This window comes from Notechis scutatus, chromosome 1 (genome assembly GCF_049901735.1).
Source record: "Notechis scutatus isolate UNSWTSFEM ecotype Mainland chromosome 1, rNotScu1.2, whole genome shotgun sequence".
Classification (NCBI taxonomy): domain Eukaryota; kingdom Metazoa; phylum Chordata; class Lepidosauria; order Squamata; family Elapidae; genus Notechis; species Notechis scutatus.
In genome coordinates, this window is record NC_142009.1 from 168,682,796 (window position 1) to 168,703,790 (window position 20,995).

At 39.1% G+C, this 20,995-nt stretch overlaps 1 protein-coding gene across 3 annotated transcripts in view; it reads right to left on the minus strand.

Annotated features, from left to right (window-relative positions):
• ZDBF2 (zinc finger DBF-type containing 2) overlaps positions 1-20,995 on the minus strand; it is a 62,551-nt gene that overhangs the window by 14,554 nt on the left and 27,002 nt on the right. For all 3 annotated transcript variants that reach the window (XM_087949479.1, XM_026673194.2, XM_026673195.2), the window contains 2 exons: positions 13,495-13,600; positions 12,638-12,765 (listed from right to left, as the gene is read on the minus strand). In XM_087949479.1, coding sequence (XP_087805605.1) covers positions 12,638-12,765; positions 13,495-13,600 — 234 coding nt within the window. The remainder of the gene's footprint in view (positions 1-12,637; positions 12,766-13,494; positions 13,601-20,995) is intronic.

The following is a 20,995-nucleotide window of genomic DNA, read 5'->3' on the forward strand; positions in this document are numbered from 1 at the left end:
CTGAAGGCGCCATCTACTAGTGAATGGATATATACTATGTCATACTTCAAGCAGGATAGCAACCTGGGAAAACTTTGATAGGAAGAATAACACCTGGAGCTCTTCTGTATTATTTACTGTTCTATACTTATACTAACTAGCAAATTAAAAAGTGGATTTAAATAATCATTTGGAAAATTCCCTGGATTATATAAATGGAACCTATTGACTAATTGTGGGATATAAAGAACTATAACTATTGTATCTCCTGATGAATAACATTAAGATTAAGTAATCTGCTGGCTTTGGGAAGTAAAAAAGAATAGACTTTGGAGCAGTGACAGATTACTGACAGAACATTGAATACTAGTTGGACTCTTCAAAATAAGATAAGATGGCTCATCAGGAAGAATTGGAGACATAAAAAGAAATTATCATGCTACTCCAAACCATTCATGACATGATGATGGGGGATTTCAGAGAGATAAAGGATTTATTGCATGATATAACTGGAAAGACTGAAAATGTGCAACAAAGAATAATGAAGCAAGACAATAAAATACAGGAAACAAGGGAGATAACTGTAAACTTAGAAGATGAGATAGAACAGAAGACACAACAAATAGAACAAGGAGAAAAGAAAGAGGAGACTATAAAGTTAGGTGAAATAAAGTCGGGAGAATATATATTAGGAGTTAGAAAAATGGAAATGAATAAATTAAAAAATATTTTTGGAAAAAAGGCAGAGGAGTTGGCATACCTATGGGTGGACTGGCAGCAAAAAATAAGGGGAATAGAAATGATGGTTGGGCTGAATATGAAACAAGTAGATTGTCAGGATTCCGGCAGTCACCCTAATTAAATCATGAGCCTTGAGCCAAGTTTCAAAAACTTCAAAGGATTTATTAGGAGTGAACGTGTTGGCATGACCTGTATGAAGCCGATTCTGAGACATGTAATTCACTACCTATGACCCTGCTTTCCCCCAACCCCTCTGGGTGTATCATAATTCATATTCTCCAACGAAACACATTCATAGCTGAGAGTCATCAATCATGTTCTCCAATTAGGGATTTTTGTGGCAGAAATTCCGGTAGCTTTGTTTTGCAAGATAAGAATGGAATGCACTTTTGGTTTTAAACTCCTGCACTGCTCCTTCAAATCCACCTCCCTCATTCATGGTAACTCTAAAACAGGCATAGAAATGTTTTATGAGTTGATATAGATAAGGACTCAAGGAAGGAGTATGGGAGGCAAGTCAAAATGAGAAGTGAAACTTCCAAGAGGATGAGAGATGATGGATACGAAGGATTCTTATTAAAAAATAAGATTGGCTATACTAAACATTAGAATAGATTTAAAAATTAGAAATAGGGGGAATATTGTTATACATATTTTTACACAATGTATTTAAAGTGAATGTTAAAGAATACAACCAGATTTTGAAAAAAGATGTTATCAGATATGCTCAAAAATAATACTATTACTATTAGAAGGATGTGGCAAATATTGAATAATTGAAAAATGAAGGATTATATGCTGATATTAATATGTATAATAACACTAGATCATGTAAATCTGATTAACGTGGTAACTTTCACTTGTATTAGTATTAGTTTCGTATCAAAATGAATGAAAGTCAGACCCTACACTGTCCACGAAATGGATACTGATGGATTTTTTTTAAAAAAAAAACACTTTACAAAAAAGAGAGAGAGAGTAGTGAGGAGGGAGGATAGCCACAACAACATTTTTTTGCCAGAGCTCAATTTCGAGTAACTGGAATTTGGAGGGGAGTGATTTGGCGGGAGTTCAGAACTGAGGTGGATTGGAGAATGTGACTTAAAAATCATCAATAGGGGCTGGGTGTGAGTTTTAGTGTAGCAGGGGGGAAATGCAGGAATTCAGATTCGGGTTTTTCCCAGGTGTGCCAATATGACTTCTCTTATAAATTCTTACTTGGATGGACTTTGTCTCTGACTGCTGAATTTGGGATGGAGAGTTTGGTTGGAACACTGATAGTCCTACGATCATTTGTTTAGTGACCAAAGTTATGACAGTGATGAAAAAATAGATTTACAACAGGCCCTCGGGGGTCTGGCTGTTCCAGCAGTCCCACCCCCACCCCCACCCCATGTGATGATTGGTACCAGGACACTTGGCAATCCATATGTACTCATGACTGACTGCCAATGATCGTGCAATCACATGATCGTTATCTGCAACCTTTCCTGCCGGCTTCCCTAGAAAGTCAAAGCTCTCCCTACCTTATGCTTGCAATGTGCTGGTCACTGACCCTTGCCACATTTCCCTTGAACCCTCATGCATCCCCTCACATCCTCCCCAATCTCTATGCACCCCACTCTCTTGCACTCTCCCAGACCCACAGAGCCTCTTGTGCAATCCCACATACCCTTCCTGAGTTGCACAGTGTCACTTGCACAACCCCATGCACCCTCTCTGAGCTGCATGGCCCTTCTCATGTACCCTCTAAGCATCCTCCATGCCAGCCACAGCACCTCTTGCAACACTTTTGATGACCCTCCTGACCCACATGGTGCCTCTTCTGCACTTTCCTTGAGCCTCCTAGTGCCTCTCATAGCAGGAAGTTGCCTCACTTAGTGAATGTGGAATTTAGTTAACAACGGCAACTGGGACTGGGGAATTGCCATTGCTAAGTGACTTCAATTGCTTAATAATGGAAATTGTAGTTCAAGCTGAGGACAACCTATATAGGTGAATAAATTATTACAGTTAAATTTTAAAAAATTCTACAGGAAACAAATCAGTAAACATAAAATATTAAAGATACTATGAAGAAGGCTACTATATGTATACACAAACACACACATATTTTTGTTGCCTCTTGAAATCTGATCGATATACTGAATTTAAAAACCTGCTATATAAAACTGCTGCCATCAGAAATATCTTCCGTACCATCAATATAGTGCACCACATAAAAGCTCGAAGATTGAAAAAAATCTTCCTGTAGTCTTCTTTTATAAATAATATATCAAGTACCAGAGCAAAATACTATTTCGGTCATTAAATAACCCATTCCGTAGCTGGTTGCTGCATGTCAGTAATAGCCCAATGTTCATGTAAACTAAAGAATTAAATAGTGAGAAATACCAATAGTATCCTCATAATCAATGCTCAAACAGAATTTTATGAATAGATTTTGAAAAGCAACTTCAAGCACTGAATCTTCACTTCCCAATTAAGAGTCCACAAAATGATTGAGGCTCAATACAAAGTGACTCTAATCCAGGTGAGGGTTGCAACTTGCCAGATACATAATGGTTTGATGGAAACATGACAGAGATGAGGGGGGGGGGAGAATAAAGATTAACCTGGGAATCTCACTCACATCACAGAAGAGAACACAATATCTTCTTCCCCACTCATCTGTCATACCAACCTCTAATAGAAGACTCCAGAGCTTAGCTTGGTCATTCAGCAAGTGCCTCTCCTATCTTTCCCTCCATGTAGCATTCTTCCCCATTTTTTGTAATTTTGCAATAGAGTGTGTAGACCTAAGCAGGCTTGGAATCAATTTGCTTCAATGACCATAATATTGTTAAACAATATGTTCAATTTACGAGTTGCTGCAAAATAGAACTTTACAATTTCTCTTGAAGGAAACCCATGAAATTTATATCAGGCCTATTTCTTACTATGATTAGAATAACTTATCAAATGAAGTCAGGGTTAGGGCACTCTGCCATATAAAGAAAGCCATCCATTTATCAGAACAGAGTTTAGTGCTTTCATTTCCACTTTTGTTAATGGAATTAGGAATTATTATTATACATGGCCACATTAAACAAGCCAGCTTTAGAAATAAAACAGCTTGAAATTAGCTTTATTTTAAACTACAGTTTCATTCCACTTAAATAAAAATGGAAGGAAATGAAGGAAGGAAAATTGTGCAAGGCCAATAAGTTATGCTTATTCATATTGCACCAAAACTTGGTTGACTACATCTCTACTAATTTAAAATAGGGATGTCAACCTGTTGTTTACAATTCTTCTAAAAGTTGCTATGAAATTTTAATTTTTAACATGACCAAGGGAAAAATTATATGGAAGGAATTGTAATAATGTATTTAATAAACTTTTAATTTGAGAAGAATGTAAATACATCTGCAAGTGATACTAGGACAAATGTTAAATTAAACATTTGTCCTAGATCACTTGCAGATGTATTTACATTCTTCTCAAATTAGAAGTTTATTTTAAATTCTACTTACATTATTTATACCTAATGTAATTGTTAGCACATCTCTTAAGTGAAATCAATTATTGACACATGGGACTCAATACATAACTTCACACCATATATCTCTGACTAATATTTATATTACTATTAATTTAGAAAATAGTTCATAATATTTATTATATATAACAAACTTCAAACTCAATGACAGTACATTCAGAACAAAGACACTAAATTACAAAAATACTACTGTATTAATTGAACTAAGTCTTAACTATCACATCAGTATTTCATATTTGCAACTGCAAATGTCTTAGTTTATAACCTTCTTTTTGTAGATCAAATTTTATTCCCTTCTCTTTCTCATGTTTTTCACTTTTTATTTTAGTTTTCATATATTCATGACAGAAACAGATATGTAAATACTCCTAGGTTTTTCAAATCCCAGTTGGTTTGTTCACTTGGAGTGGATAGCAAATATTGAAAATATTCCCTCTGAGCCTGGAAAGAATGCATCACAGTAAAGTGTTGGCTTAGCAACTAAAGCATCTCTGATTGAAAGTGTCTGAGTAGTGCTTTGTCCAAATTAGAGGAATGGCTTTGCTCTAAACATCAGCATCATGTGTATTCAAATGGTTTCCTGACAAGCTTCAAATTTATTTCAATAGGAATACTCAAAAAGTAATTTTTGAGATGTCCAGGTCATAGTAGACTTTTTTCCCCTCGGTCATATATTCCTTTGGAGTATTTGAAATGCCATCCATGTTTCCACAGCATCACCAACAATACCCTTTCTGGATTGGTTTTTAAGAATATGAATGTAGGCTCTGATATATTGATAATATATTTCATGCAACCAACCTAATTTGAAGTACTTTGGATAAGACTTTTTATTAATTGCCCAGTTGTTTAAATGGTTCAAACACAACCCTCTTCTCATAGGGAAGATCTAATTTATAACCATCTGCTTTCTAATGCAAAATCGAAGCAAAATGGCCATTAGAAATAGCTATTTGTGCCTGGCAGGAAGTTACAAGCCTTGGGTGCTAGGGAGGTGACCGGGCAACAGAAGGGTGCTGCAGGTACATGCTACAGAGTTCAAGATCTTTGAGATCTCATACTCCACAGCAGGCTCCTTGGGGGAAAAAGCAACTGTAGTAACTTATGGGAGTGATTTGAGACGTTCCCTGCTAGCTTCCCATTAACTTTGTTTGTGGAAAGATGGCAGGGAAGGTCACAATCACCTGACCATGGGATGCTGTAGCCATTGTAGGAGTGAACCAATTGCCAAGTGAATTGTGATCATGACCATCAGGGTGCTGATGAATTTCAAGAACTGGTTGTAAGTACCACACTTCTTCTATGTCACTACAACTTCAAATAGTTATTGAACAAGCAATTGTAAACTAAGGACTACCTGCATCTCTCATATTAGTTGAGAATTGTGAAGTATTTCCCTCTTAACTCACTGGAGAAATCCACTTGGTAAAGTTAAGTATGATCTGTTATGAAGATCCAAAATTAGGAACATGAATTATATACTATCAAAAAAATACAACTGGCAATTGTCAACCCTTAAAAGAACCCTCACTTAGTAAATAAATTTTAAAACCTGTCAAATATTTAAAGGAGTTATAAAGAAAACTAAACTAAATCTTTTTAAAGCAGTATCCTTTAAACTGCTTTAGGAAATTGCTTTGGAGGTCATATGTTAATCACATTAGTATTAAAGGACCCAGATTGTGTTGCAGAATGTTGCAGATATCTAATTTATTTACGAGCTCATTCATACTGTTTTTCAGGTACTTTGGTCCTCAGATTGATCTATAGCTTCATTTATACTGTCTTCTTTCAATAGGTAGATTTCTATGACAATCTCTCCATGCCCTGATTATTCTTTATATGTTTTCCTTTGCCTAAAATTTCTTCCTAATTGTTTCTATCTTTTTTTAATAAATAAATTTTATTAAATTTACAATTAAAAACATATCGACATTACATACACAAAAGGGAAAAAAAAAACAAAAAAAGAACACTCGGTCTTGCGAACCGGAAAGAGAAGAGAAGAAGAGATGTAAAAGAAAGAAAGAAACAAAGAAAGAGAAAGAGAAAAAAGAAAAAGGGATACATTTAAAAACAGACAATATCCTTTTTGACAGTCTGCAAGATCTAATTCTTCTACCTTAATTTGAATACACACATCTTATTGATATCTATGCTTAAATTACCCATTGTCCATTAAGCAGTATATCTCTGGACTAACCAATTATACCAAGAGTTCCAATTATCGTAAAATGTTGAAGGCTCTTTGTTTTTAAGTGCTATAGTTAATTTATCCATTTCTGCACAATCACATATTTTCTGGATGACCATTTGTTCTGTAGGTGTATAGGTTGATTTCCAACACTGGGCGAACGCTAATCTGGCCGCAGTTAGGATATGAATTGTTACATATTTCATCTTTTTGGGTAAATGTTTATCAGAGATCCCTAGTAGAAAGAACTCTGGTTTATATTCGATTTGTTCTTTGGTTATCTCCTCCAACCATTTTCTGATTTTTTGCCAATATTTCTGGGTTTCTTTGCAAGACCACCACATATGAAAGTAGGTTCCTTCTATGCTTTTACATTTCCAGCATTTTGGACTCGTGTTTGGGTTCATTTTCGCCAACCTCGAAGGGGGCAAGTGCCATCTATAAAACATTTGTATGTATTTTCTTTATATGCTGCCGATTTTGTAATCTTAATATTTCTGTTCCAAATCTTTTCCCATTCTGATAATGTAATACTTCTTCTGACATTCCTGCTCCAGGCTATCATGTTCCCTTTGACTATCTCTTGTTCTAATTCTACTTCCAGTAAGTATTTATAGAATTTGGATATGTTCTTTTTGTTTGATCCTAGTAAAATTTTATCTAAATACTGCAGTTTGTTATAAATTCCAAAGTCTTTTATATCTTGTTTGTATCTGCTATGGATTTGTATATATAACCACTGATCAATTTTAAATCCCTGTTCCTGTAATTCTTGTCGAGTTTTTAATTTTCCTTGCGGATCTAATAAATCTTTATATTTAATCATTTTTGTTATGTCCAAATTATTGGGGTGTACCATTGCCTCCATTGTTGATAGCCAGATCGGAATTTTTAGATAGTGTTTTTTGCATATTTTTTTCCAATTAATTAATAATGAGTCCCTAATGAGGTGTCTATGAAAGTAAGACTGCTTGGGTTTCCCCATTTCCCATAAGAAGGCATGCCACCCTCTCTGGAGGTCATGCCTTTCTAATGCTAAAATTCTTTTATTAAGTAAGTTCACCCAGTCTTTTAACCATAATAGGCTAGCTGCCGAATAATATAATTCCCAATTTGGAAGAGCTAGACCCCCTCTACTTTTCGCATCTTGTAAGGCCTTTACATTGATCCTGGGGTTTTTCCCCTGCCAAATAAATTTAAGTGTGATCTTATTTAATTCTTCAAAAAAAAATTTTGGCAACTTAATTGGAATTGTCTGGAATAAATAAAGAAATTTTGGTAATATGTTCATTTTAATCGAGGCAATCCTGCCCAATAAGGAGAGCTGCAGCTTATTCCAGGATTCTAAATCTTTCTTTGTTTGTTGAAGTAGTTTATCATAATTGTTCTCTTTGAGTGTTTTACCTTGTGGTGTTAACCATATTCCTAAATATTTGACCCTTTTTGTTACCTGTATCCCCATCATTGCTTCTAATTCTTCCTTCTGGTTTTCTGTTAAGTTTTTGGTCATTAATTTCGTCTTTTTTCTATTAATTTTTAATCCTGCCACTGCGCCAAATCGTTCTAATTCTTTTATTAGATTATATCCTTTTTCCATGGGTTCCTCCAAAAAGAAAACCATATCGTCAGCAAACGCTTGTAGTTTATATTCTTCTGATTTGACCCTCACTCCTCTAATTTCAGAATTTTGTCTAACCCGTGTTAAGAGTGATTCTAGGGCAAAAATGAAAAGAAGAGGTGAGAGAGGGCAGCCCTGTCTGACACCTTTTTCTATATTTATTGGACCTGTTTGTTCGCCATTGATTAGTATATTAGCCTGTTGTTTATTGTAAATTGTTGTTATAATGTTTTCAAATTTGGTGCCAAGACTCATATTGTAAATTTTTTGAATTAAAAAGTGCCAATTTAAGTTGTCAAATGCTTTCTCAGCATCTAAAAACATGAGTGCGGATTGTTTCTCCGGGTGGGCTTCATAATATTCTAGGACATCAATAACAGTTCTTAAATTGTTCTTTATTTGTCGGGACGGAAGAAATCCATTTTGATCTTCGTGGATATGTGGATTTAAAGCTTGTTTTACTCTATTAGCTATGATAGAAGTAAATAATTTATAATCGGCATTTAAAAGTGAAATCGGTCTATAGTTGTTGATGTATCTATGATCTGCATCCTCCTTCGGGATTAGCGAAATCAGCGCCCGCCTCCACGAGTCCGGCATCTTGGCTGCCAGAAGTACCTCATTAAACACTTCCAGCATCAGTGGTCCTACTAGTTCCATTATTGCTTTATATAGTTCTGCCGGAATCCCATCTGGTCCTGGAGATTTGTTATTACTTTAATTCTCCGTTGCTGACTTCAATTCAGACCATGTAATATCTTTATTCAATAACTCTATCCATTCCTCTCCAATTACCTTGTCATACCTAATTGTTTCTAAATGGCACACCCTTTGTGTTGAGAAGCTACTACTTAGACTAGAGCAACATATGGGCAGAAGACATGGTGGGCAAAAATACCAGAAGCTCTGTCTTTCCGAACAAATCTTCTCTTTCCAACAAATGAACAGACTGCATTTATCCTCCCTTCAAACGTCCTTCCTTATATTGTCTGAATTAGCTGGTTCCCCTCCCTTGCTTGGCCCAGCTCAACTGCATAAGGAAAAAACAAAAACAATGTTATCTAGATGATGTCTTTACACAAGGGAATTTAGTCAGTAGTTAAATAAGACAAACTGTCATTTGAACAGGCTGAAGAAGCATTTCATTCCAGAATATGAATTACTATTAATTCACAGTAATTAATGTTTATAAGATTATAATTGTAGACTCCCAATACAAAGATGGCAGGCACTAGTCTGTGCAATCACCAGGAGCTGAGCACAGTTTAATGGTATTTATCTAACATGATGTGTACATGATTTTTTCCAGGAAATTGCTACATTATCATCAGCAATAGCTTTATTATAATGACATCAGACCTTATCTTTTCTCCGATTAGGAATTTAAATGATTCAGCATAAGGCTAGAGACACTAAAAACAGATGTTATAGTTTCTCCCTCTTCGTCAAAACAGAAAAAAAAGAGTAATACATTTGCTGAAAGTGAAAGCAAAATTAATGAGCACAAAGCCGCAACCAGGGGTCGGATGCTACCAGTCCGGCCCGGTTCTATAGAACCTGTAGCTGTGAAGAGCAGCTGACACCGAACCGGTTTGGTGTTTGGCCCACCCGCCTGCCTGGGTTCTAGGCTGTCCTTTATTCCCTGCTTTTCCCTCGTCAGCTGATTTGCGCGGCACAGCTGAGGTTGAAAAAGCAAGAAGCAAGAGAATTTTCAAACACTGTGCTGCGCTTGTCAACTGTCCAGGCAGCACAGCTGATGACTTCTTGCAAATGCTGCACACACGATTGTCCCCAGTTCGGAGAACTGGCAAATCGCTCCACTGGCTGGCCTCCCCGCCCACTCACTCCTTAGCTGGCATGCGAGCCATCCAACTTGCCTGGTTTGGTAAATTGCTATTTTTCCTTCCCCCCCCACGACCATTAGCTGTTCTGCTAGGCCAGGAAATTAAGATTAGCTAGAAAGCAGGAAATCCTTGGATTTCTTGCTTTCTAGCTAATCTAAAAGCAGAGCTGAACCTTTCTTAGGACTGAAACTTTTCAGTGCAGACTCAAGTAGCCGATTGCAGATAGATACCGTATATACTCGAGTATAAGCTGAGTTTTTCAGCCCTTTTTTTTGTGCTGAAAAAACCCCCCTCGGCTTATACTCGAGTGACAGATTCCCCTCTGAAAAAAAAATGGTGTGGAGCTCCGGAGCTGGGCAGCCGCTTCCCTGCTTCCGTGTTTCCTTTGCAACTTGTAAGCATGGGGGTAATCGGAAGCAGAAAAGTTCTTGCATGGTTTCCAAGGCGTCCCCTCTCCCCCCCCACCTCCGACTCAATAAGCAGCGCTCAGGGTTGCCAGATCGCAGCTTGGCTCTGCGGCCAAACTCAAATCAAAATACGGCCAAATTATTTTCTCTCACGGCCAAATTATTTTATGCAATATAACATGAGGATATATTGTTTTTTCTTTTTTTAACTGTTTTTAGGGGGGGGGAAAGACCCACCGTCATGTGAGAATGCTCAGACACGAAATCTATCCGCCCGAAAATAAGTGTGTGTGTGTGGGGGGGATTTTAACAGAGGGAAGACGTAGGGAGAAGCCAAAAGCGACGGAAGATCCTTCAGGGGAAACTGAGGGAGAGACTCACCCTTGGTCCAGATGAGCCCCCTTCCCCGCCCCTAAGGAAGCAGAGGCAGCCAGCAAGGGCAGGCAAGCCCCACTTCGCGGACTCCGTCCGTCCTCGCTCCCACCCACCCACCCACCCAAAGCGACGAAGTCCCCCAATCGCGCAGCCCAGAATCGCCCTCCCCTCAGGGGGCAGCAACGACGCCCGGCGTTTCCCGAGACAAGAAGCTCCGCCGTGCAATGAAAGCGCCCTGGCTCTAGGCTCGCGGGCTCAGAAAACAACGCGAGGCGAGGTGGCTTCGGCTCCGCTCGGCTTCTCCAACATCCGGCGCTGCCCTGTTCTATGTGCCGGGCCCGGCAAGTCCGAGCAGCCAGCACATAGAACAGGGCGGCGCCGGAGATCATTAGCCGCCTCTTTCGCAGCACAAGAAGAACAGGGTGGTGCTGGAACATTGGAGAAGCGGAGCAAAGCCGGAGATTAGTAGCTGCCTTTCGGCGAAGAAAGCTTCCCCCAACCAGCCGGCTGGTCGTCTCCTCCTCGGCCATACATAACAAGCAGGCAGAGAAGGAGGAGAGCAGCTGGCCAGTTGGGGAGGCTTCTTGTGCTGCGAAAGAGGCGGCTAATGATCCCCGGCTCCGCTCGGCTTCTCCAACATCCGGCGCCGCCCTGTTCTATGTGCCGGGCCCGGCAAGTCCGAGCAGCCAGCGGGTGGAGCAGGGCAGTGCTGGAGATCGTTGGCCGCCTCTTTCGCAGCGCGGGAGGCCTCCCCCGGCTGGCCGGCTGCTCTCCTCCTTCTCTGCCTGTTTGTTCTGTGTGGCCAAGGAGGAGGAGACCGGCCGGCTGGTTGGGGGAGGCTTTCTGCGCCGAGGGAGGCGGCTGCTGGTCTCCGGCTTTGCTCCGCTTCTCCGATTGTCCGGCGCCACCCTGTTCTTTACTTGGGCAGCCGGGCGCCCGCAGCGGCGCCCGCGGCGGCAACAGGCAGTTCTGCCCAGGCTCCGTTCGGGTGTCCGGCTGGGGCTGTCAGTAGTTGCTGCCGCCGGTGCGGCTCCGGTCCCGCGTTGCCTTGGGAAGGGTGGGGCAAAACCAGGAGCCGCTGAGCCTGAGCCTCCGGTGCTGCCGCCGCCACCGCTGCTGCCGTTGCAAAGCGCCGCCGCGGCTCTTCCTTTTTGCCTTTCCCTTCCCGAGGCGACGTGGGACTGGGGCCGCGCCGGAGGTAGCGACTCCTGACTCAGGGGGCCTCCGAGGACAGGGGAAGAGAGTGATTCCTGCCTCCCGCTGTCATCATCATCATCTTCTTTTGGGTTAGTGAATCAATTAAACCTTTCATGATAGTGAGATCAAATTAATTATTTTTATTTTTGAAATTTACCAGTAGCTGCTGCATTTCCCACCCTAGGCTTATACTCGAGTCAATAAGTTTTCCCAGTTTTTTGTGGTAAAATTAGGGGCCTCGGCTTATATTCGGGTCGACTTATACTCGAGTATATACGGTAGATCTCTAAATTAATTTGTGATTCTGTGAGCAACTCAATCTGCCTGCCTGCTTTGGGGTAAAAGTTTATCTTTTTTAAATAAAAAATTCAATATTTACATACATGATGTGTTGTGAGTTAATTTTATGAGTTTGCTTGCCAGCAAATTTTATGTGACAGACTCAGATAGCCGATTGCAGATAGATAGATCTCTAAGTGAATCTGTGATTCTGTGAGCAACTCAGTCTGCCTGCCTGCACCAATAGAACCAGTTGTTAAGAAATTTGAATCCCACCCCTGGCCACAACAGATTCAATCTACAGTTTTCTCACTTCTTTTACAACTTTTTTTTCAAGTTGCTTCCAGGTACAAATGTATTTTAGCTGGCCCAACAGGTTGCCAGTTTGATACATTTCTACTTTAATATACTGGATTTGTATCATTAAACATTCAGATAGTTTAATGCATTGAATGGTTTTACCTGTTATCATGGTATCTGTAGGGATGATGTTGTAGAACATCTTGCAGGAAACGCTCCATCAAGCTACTTGTACCCATGCGATTCCTACAGTAACTGACAAAATGTTTGTGCTGGGAACTATATACATGCTGAAGATAAAGAGAAAAGGGTATTTTGTATTTTCATCCACTTTTGGTTTTTTCCTTTATAAGAGACAAAAATAAATTCCAGTAATTGGAATTGCAAAAGATTATAAGAAAAATAATACTTTAAGAGTGATATTACTTGATGTCATGGAACTAAGAAACATTGGCGAAAAACCAACTGCAGCAGCAACTAAGGACAAGACACCCCCCCAAAAAAACAAAAATGAAAACAACCCTACTCTATAATTGGGGAAAAAATAGCAGTGTACCATGGTGTAAAATTTTGTAGTTAGAGTAAAAAGAGGATATGGTAAAAGAATCATTTTTGTAACACTGGTAATTCTAATCCCAATTCTATAAGCATTTTTTGTCACATTTCATAGATTTTTCTCTTCGACACTAAACTACGTCACAAGCAAGTAAAGTTGCAAAATCTCCTAACAACAGCCTTTCCTGTAAGCCATCTTCCAACAAGAATCCAAGCCCCCCCTTACTTATGGATCCTATGGAGCTTATGGAGCTCTGCTCTGCACCTGTAACATGTCTGCTTCTGTTTGAGTTTGTTCCATGTTGGAGAAATCTACAACTGGTATTGTAAAATTTATTTAATATGTTTATAAAGAAGTTAAATGAAGCCTCAGTCATCTGTGTTTACTTTTCTGGCACTGAATTTATGCTGCAATACTCTGAACAAGGTTTCTATATGCCAGAGTCAAATTTTTATTTAAATACCTGTTCCAGATTGCTGTAGGGTGCATGGCAACAGTTGCAATAACCTTGTCTGTTCTGCATAACAGGTAGTCCAGTCTTTGACAGCTCTAATCCTTGTTTATTTAAACTGAAAAATATAAATTTTGATATAATTTATTTTCAGAGAGAATTATAAAGCATTGTAAATGAAACTAACAGCAAAGGAGTTTCCATTATTCAGAAATATCTACTGTATTAAAGAGTAAGAGTAAGGTGGGAATTTACATTAGTTGTGTGATGACATCACCAGGCAAATGAGGCCAATTACATAATTTCTGTCAGTTTGAAACGTATGTGTGATGATGCCATTGTTCAAATGACACTGCATGCACATTCCATCACATAAAGGTTTAATGAAATGAGGTGTTGCATGCTCAGGTACTAAAAGTGTTAGTGTACTGTTACAACAGTATTTTTGTTACATTTTTCAATAGCCCAACAAAATTAATTAGATCTCAAGAAGTTGCAGATGTATTTACATTCTTCTCAAATTAAAAGTTTATTTTAAAGTCTGCTTATATTATTTATACCTAATGCAAAAATTAAAATCAGCAAAACAGTAAAATGAATTAAAAGAAAATGGAAACAAGACAAAACACAAAAAGATAGATAACATATTCAAATAAATGTTACACTAGTTAAGAGAAGGCACCCAGAGGAATTCAGCAAATTCTGACCAGTTCTGGAGAACTGGTAGAGGAAATTTTGAGTAGTTCAGAGAACCGGCAAATACCACTTCTGACTGGCCCCGTGCCCATCTGTTTTCTGCCTCCCAAGTCCCAGCTGATCAGCGGAGTCTTCTTTTGTTGCCCTGCACAGGAGAATGGAGCTGGAAAGCAGGTTTGTGGGATGGGGAGGGAATGGGGATTTTGCAGTATCATTCCCCTGCCATGCCAACCAAGCCACACCCACCAAACCATACCATACCCACCAAGCCATGCCCATAGAACTGGTAGTAAAAATTTTGAATCCCACCACTGAAGGAACCCCTCTCTTAAACAAAAAACATGTTAATAAGTTTGTGAAACCTACCATATGAAATACCAACCTGCCTCCCCCAAAATAAACTGGGAGTTTCACAGTTTAAATGAGGCCACTGAGAACCTCCCTCCTTCCAAATCATGCTGTTGCCACAGCCTAGAGAAAGGCCTCTACACTTCAGAATTTAGTAAAGTTGGTCTGGGATGAGGCAGTCCATAAATTATCCTGAATCTCGTCTTTTTATAGCTTTAAGAATAATCACCAATTTTAAGTTGTGCCCATCATTATTTTAAATTGGATAGTACAATTCCTTTCCTCGGTGAAGCATTGGGCATTCTTTGTACTCTTTTGACCAGATCTGTCAGAATATTCATGAACTGGCAGAGACATGGTTAACAAGGTCAGAATGGGCTGGGAGTGGAAGGAAAATGGGTGTGGCTTAGCTCTGTGCTCTCAGCTCTAAACTGAAACTGGTCTCTGCTCTGAGCTGCTGCTTGTCTTTTTGCTTGTAACCTTTACCATGCTGGAAGAAACTACTGGTATTGTAAACTTTACTTCTAGTGTTATTATGTATATAAAGAAATTAATGAACCCTGCTGAATCAGTCATCTGTGTGTGTTTTCTGGATTTGAATTTTGGCTGCAAAATCTAACAGGTTATGAGCCCAGCCAGCCCACAGAACACACGAAAGGACTGCATTGTAAATTAAACTGAGTGAGACTGCCTGTGTTTACAAAGCAGAGGAAAGCTTTGCAGGATGGCTGAGAAAATTAAGGAGAACTCTCTGCCTCATTTGGGTCAGAAGAATTATATAATTTTGACTGCAAAGATGGAATGTTTCCTGAAAGCTAAGGAACTGTGGGATATTGTTGAAAACCCACCCCAAGTGCCATTAACTGCTGCAGATCAGAGGCAGCATGATAAAGCAATGGCTTATATAAACTTAAGTTTAGAAGATGAACAGTTTATCAATGTAGCTGATTTAAAGACTGCAAAGGAAATCTGGTTGAAGTTAAGAAGTGTTCATGTGAGTGTGTCTGCATGCAATACTGTGCAATTATCAAGAAAGTTATATAGAGCCAGTCTGCAACCAGGAGAATCTCTGGAGCAGCATCTTGTAAATATGCAAACTTCGTTTGTGGAGTTAGAACAGTGTGGAATGCAGATTCCTGAATCTCAGAAAGTGCTGCTGGTTTTAAACAGTCTAGATCAGGGATCCCCAACCACCGGTCCACAGACCGGTTCGATCAGCTCCAGCGCCAACTCCTACCGGGCCGCTGGCTTGCTGGGCGCCGCCATCTTTTTGATGAAAAAGTGCTTCCGGTGAGCTTTTCGGTAAGCTCACGGGCGCGTTTCATCAAAAAGATGGCGGGCGTAGCGCTTCGATGAGCTTTTCCGGTAGAAAGCCATTTCTACCCGGAAAAGCTCACGAAGCGCTAACGCATCTTTTTGATGAAAAGCGTGAGCTTCTACCGAAAGGTCACCGGAAGCGCTTTTTATCAAAAAGATGGCAGAGCCCAGCAACCAGCTGCCCGGTAAGGCTTGTTCCAGCTGATGCGGTACCGGTCCGCGGTGTCAAAGGTTGGGGATCCCTGGTCTAGATGACTTGTGGGACATTGTTTCTGCAGTATTTGAATGCAAACCAGAGCAGGAATTGTGTTTGGAGGCACTGAAAGCATGTCTGATTGCGGAAGAAAATAGCCAAGAGGAAAACTTCCTGAGGAGGGGGCCCAAGGAGCAGAAAGAGAAGCAGAATGGAAAATTCCATAGGCTGTCTGTCAGCAGAGAAGAGAAAAGCAGCAGAAGAGATCAGATTACAGCCTAACAACAGAGGCGGTGCTTATCTGTGGAGAACAGACACACCTAAAGAAGGACTGTTTGCAAAGGAAAAACTTTTTTGCAAGGAAGAAGTTATTTGCAAGACAAAAGCAGTTTACAAGGAACAAAATCAGCAGATGGACAAGTTGCTGTGGCACAAACCAGCCATTGTAACAGTAGAGATCAATGGTTAATTGACAGTGGAGCTAGTCAAACAATTGTTAACAATTCTAAATTGTTTTACAGGATGGATGCAGCTGCAGGAGATGCTGTAGCCTTGGCAAATGGCAAAAAGACTAAAGTCATTGGAAGAGGCAGTGTGCAAATTCCATATCTGGAAACAAGGTTCAATGATGTTTTGTGTATGCCTATTCCTCACACCCCCTCCTTATCAGCTTATTATTTGTAATAGTTATTTGGATCTCTGGACTCTTGGAACCTGCTTTTGTCTTTCTTTTTGCTTTTGGAACCTAATTTTTACTTTTGCATTCTATCTTAAAGGAAAAGCCTTAGTATTAATGTTCTTTTTTTTTTAAGGGAGTAGGCTTTTTCTTTCTCTCTCTCTCCCTCTCCTGCATTTTTTACCTACCTTCAATATTGGGTTGTGGTTTTTTTTGTGGTTTCCTTTTTTTTGGTATACTTTTTCATACCTGAGACTTTCTAATTGGATTAAGGTGTTGAAGAACCTGAAGAAATTCCCTTTTCTTTTTAGTTTTTTACTTTTTATTTTTCTGCCTTTTACAAGATTTAACATTTTTTTCCTTTCTCTGTTTATGGTTTTTTTTCCTTCCTTTTTTGAGCTTTTACTGCTATTTAATTAAGCAACTGGATTAAGGTATATAAGAACCTGAAGAAATCTTTTCTCTCTCTCTATCTTGCTTCTTTTTTTCCACTATCTTTAAGTGGATTTACAATTGGCTATTTCACGAGTGGATTAAGGTTTAGAAGAACTTGAAGAACCTGAAGATTTTGAATCGTCTGAAATGAGCAGGAAATTAACAGCGGCTGGTTCTTCAATTCCTACTTCTTCCTCTTCACCATCTGGAGGACAACACTCAATACAGACGATGTTACAGCAAGAAAAAGAACAGGAAAAGGTGACATTGCAGATGATAATGCAAGGAATTCAAAGCATAGAAGCAAGAACAGAGAATATTGAAAGGAGAATAGAAAAAACTGATGAAAAGGTGGAGAATATTCAACAAATGATGATGAAATATGAGAAATTCAAAAAAATTGAAGAAGATAAACAAAGAGATAAGAAGATTGAAGATATCAATGACAGATTAACAGTGGTTGAACAAGATAAAAGTGGGATGCTGAGATGGGAGATGGATAGATCAGAATTTTATCTCAGATTTCAAAACATAGACGAAGAAAAGGGACAAAACTTAGCTGAGATAATGATAGAAATCTTGGCTGAAGCTCTGGAAATAACCAAAGAGAAGATGATGGATGGAATAGATGAGGTTTTTCGAGTCTTCACAAGATATGCAATGAGAAATAGCTTACCAAGAGAAGTTCACATCAGATTTACAAAGAAAGCCATTAAAACACAAATATCACAGGTGGCAAGAGAGAAAACATTGAAACATAAAGATAAGGAGATTGTGGTCCTGAAACAAGTGCCTAGAAGAGTGAGAGAAATGAGAAGAGAATACCAATTCCTGACTAAAATCCTACTTAAAAATGGGGTAAATTATAGATGGCTGATTCCAGAAGGTTCACATGGCAAGAACAGAGACACAGAATTGACTCAAATGAGAAAGCTAAATTGTTTTATACTGAATACTTTGGAGGGAGAGAGGAGGAGACAGAAAAAGAAATGTCACTAATTGAATTCCAAGAGGATTGCCAAATAGCAATTGAAAAAGAAGAAGGTGCAGTAGGCGGAAAGGTGGAAGTTAAAGAACAACGTGAACCAAGATCTACAAGAGCTGCTAAACCTAATTATAAACATGGAAGAGAAAAGGCTGATTACAATTAACATAAACGGACTTAATTCCTCTGCTAAAAGAAGGAAAACTTTCCATAAATCAGAGAAATTAAAATTTGATATAATCTGCCTACAAGAAGTACATATTAAAAAGCAACATTTTTAATATGTTGATACAGCCAAAGTTAGGGAAAATATTTACTTCTTTGACACAATTCAAGAAAAGAGGAGTGGTTTTATACATTAAAGATATTATCCCAGCAAAATTGATTGATACAGATGATGATGGAAGAGTATTAATGGTGGAAATAATGGACAATAATATGAGAACACTCCTGATTGCAATCTATGACCCGAATGACAATCAACAAGAATTTTATAGAAAACTACATATGAAAATAATTGAACTGGACTATACTAATATCGTTATGATGGGAGATTTCAATGGAATTGTAGACAATAAATTGGACTATACAACACAGAAAACAACAAAGCAAAACAGAAAGACTCTCCCTAAATCCTTTTTTAAAATGACAGATGAAATAAACCTAAAAGATGCATGGAGACAAAGAAATGCTAAGTCTAAACAATACGCTTTCTATTCAAACAGACATTCATCATGGTCCAGAATAGATATGATATGGATGTCAACAGAATTGTTAGCCAATATGCAAGAAATAAATATTGAAACAAGTATTTGGTCAGATCATAATCCAATGACAATTAAATGGAAAGGGCAAATAAGAAGATCTAGATGGACGTTAAACAATACTATATTAAAAGAAAATGACTTCATACAGAGGATGAAAGAACTGCCTTTTTTCTTTAAAGAAAATAAAAAAGAAGACACATCAGTGCAGAATGTATGGGATACAATGAAGGCATATGCCAGAGGCTTGATAATAGACTATACAAGGAAAAGAAATATCACAAAAAGACTAGCCTCTAAGACATTAGACATTAGTATAAAGAACTTGAAAAAGAGTTACAGAAAATGCCACAGGAAAAGGACATTAAGTTAAAAATGGATATAATTAAACATAAAATGAGATTAATGGAAAAAGAAGAATTAGCACAGAAAATCAGAGGCACGAAACAGAACTACTTTGAAGATGCAAATAAACCAGGTAGATGGTTAGCATATAAACTGAGAAAGGAGAAAGAATCAAGGAAAATATTGCAATTAATAGATGATCAAGGCCAAGTTTGCTATGGAAGCAAAGAGAAGAAGGAAATTATATGAGACTATTACAGGAAACTATATACACAAGAGAATATTGATGATGAAACAGTTAAACAGTACTTACAGAATGCTAACCTACCCCAGATACCTAAAGAGATTGAAATGTTAGAAAGTAATACAATGATGATGGAGTTAACTGAAGCACTTAAGTAGCAAAACAATGGAAAGGCACCAGGCCCAGATGGACTTCCGGCGGAATTTTATAAAATTTCTCTGAAATGGTATAGGGTTCACCGCAGGGTCCCTTTTAAGTGTTATTCTGTTATTCTGACACCTTTCCCAGGGATCTCTGCTCAGAGTTTGGCATCCTCAGTTTTCTTGCCTGAGCTGGGGGTTGGACTAGAAGACCTCCAAAGTCCCTTTCAATTCTTGTTAAACACGTGTATTTTATGCTCTGGACTATTGACATTGAATGCATGTAAACCGTGAAAAATATGTGGTAGCCCTGGACAAAAGAAAGGCAGAAAAATCACTCTAGGTATAGGGACAGTGTAAAATACTAACACATGATAAATAATGGAACAATTAAAAATAATAGCACAGAGTTTTATCTCTCTCTCTCTCTCTTCCTATTTCTTTCTTTCTTTCCCTTTCTCTCTCTCTCTCTCTCTCTCTCACACACACACACACACACTCACACACACACAGAGAGCACTTTTGTAGCTTAACAGACATGCATTTTAAAGCAGCTCCTTTAAATTTCTCCAAGGCTGGAGTGGATTCCCCTATCCACTCTGTCAGACCACACTCCTTCTCACTCCAGGCACTTTAACTCACAAGGGGAAAGCGATACTTGCAGCGTCCATGGGGAATCCTTGGAGAAGTTTTTAAAGGACCTGCTTCAAAATGCATTTCTTTTACATTGGAAAAGTGCTCCAAGGCTCGATTCACCCCCACCTCCTCTGTCAGCCCGCAGTCCCTCTCATTTCAGGCACTTTAACTCACACGGGGGAAAGTGATACTTGCAGCGTCCATGCCTTTCTTCCTTTCCCCCTGGGGAAAAAGAGGACATGGGGAACGGAAAGCTAGGAGAGCGATCGGGGCAAGTGAGCGACCGGGTGACTGGGTTGGGGGCATGGCCAGCCAGGGGTCACCACCGGTTCAGTGACCCACGCCAAATAACCGCTACTGGTTTGCCCGAATAGGTTCAAACTGGTAGAATACCACCTGTGATTCCCAGTAAGCAAAAGTAGCACAAGGTAGGCAAGAGTTCTAGATCTGGTACATGCAGATTTGGTTGGGCCAATGCAAGCCAGTTTGGGAGGAGCAAAGTATGCGCTGGTCATTGTAGATGACTATAGCAGGTTTGGGTTCTGCTATTGACTGAGAAGTAAAATACAGCTGCTACAGAAATTTAAGCAATGGGTAAGCTTTGTAGAAAGAAGGTATAAACAACAGGTATGTCAGCTGCAAACTTGACAGAGGTTCAGAATTTATGTCAACAAGTTTTCAACAGTGGTTGGGACAGTTAGGAATAAAACACAGACACACAAATCCATACACAG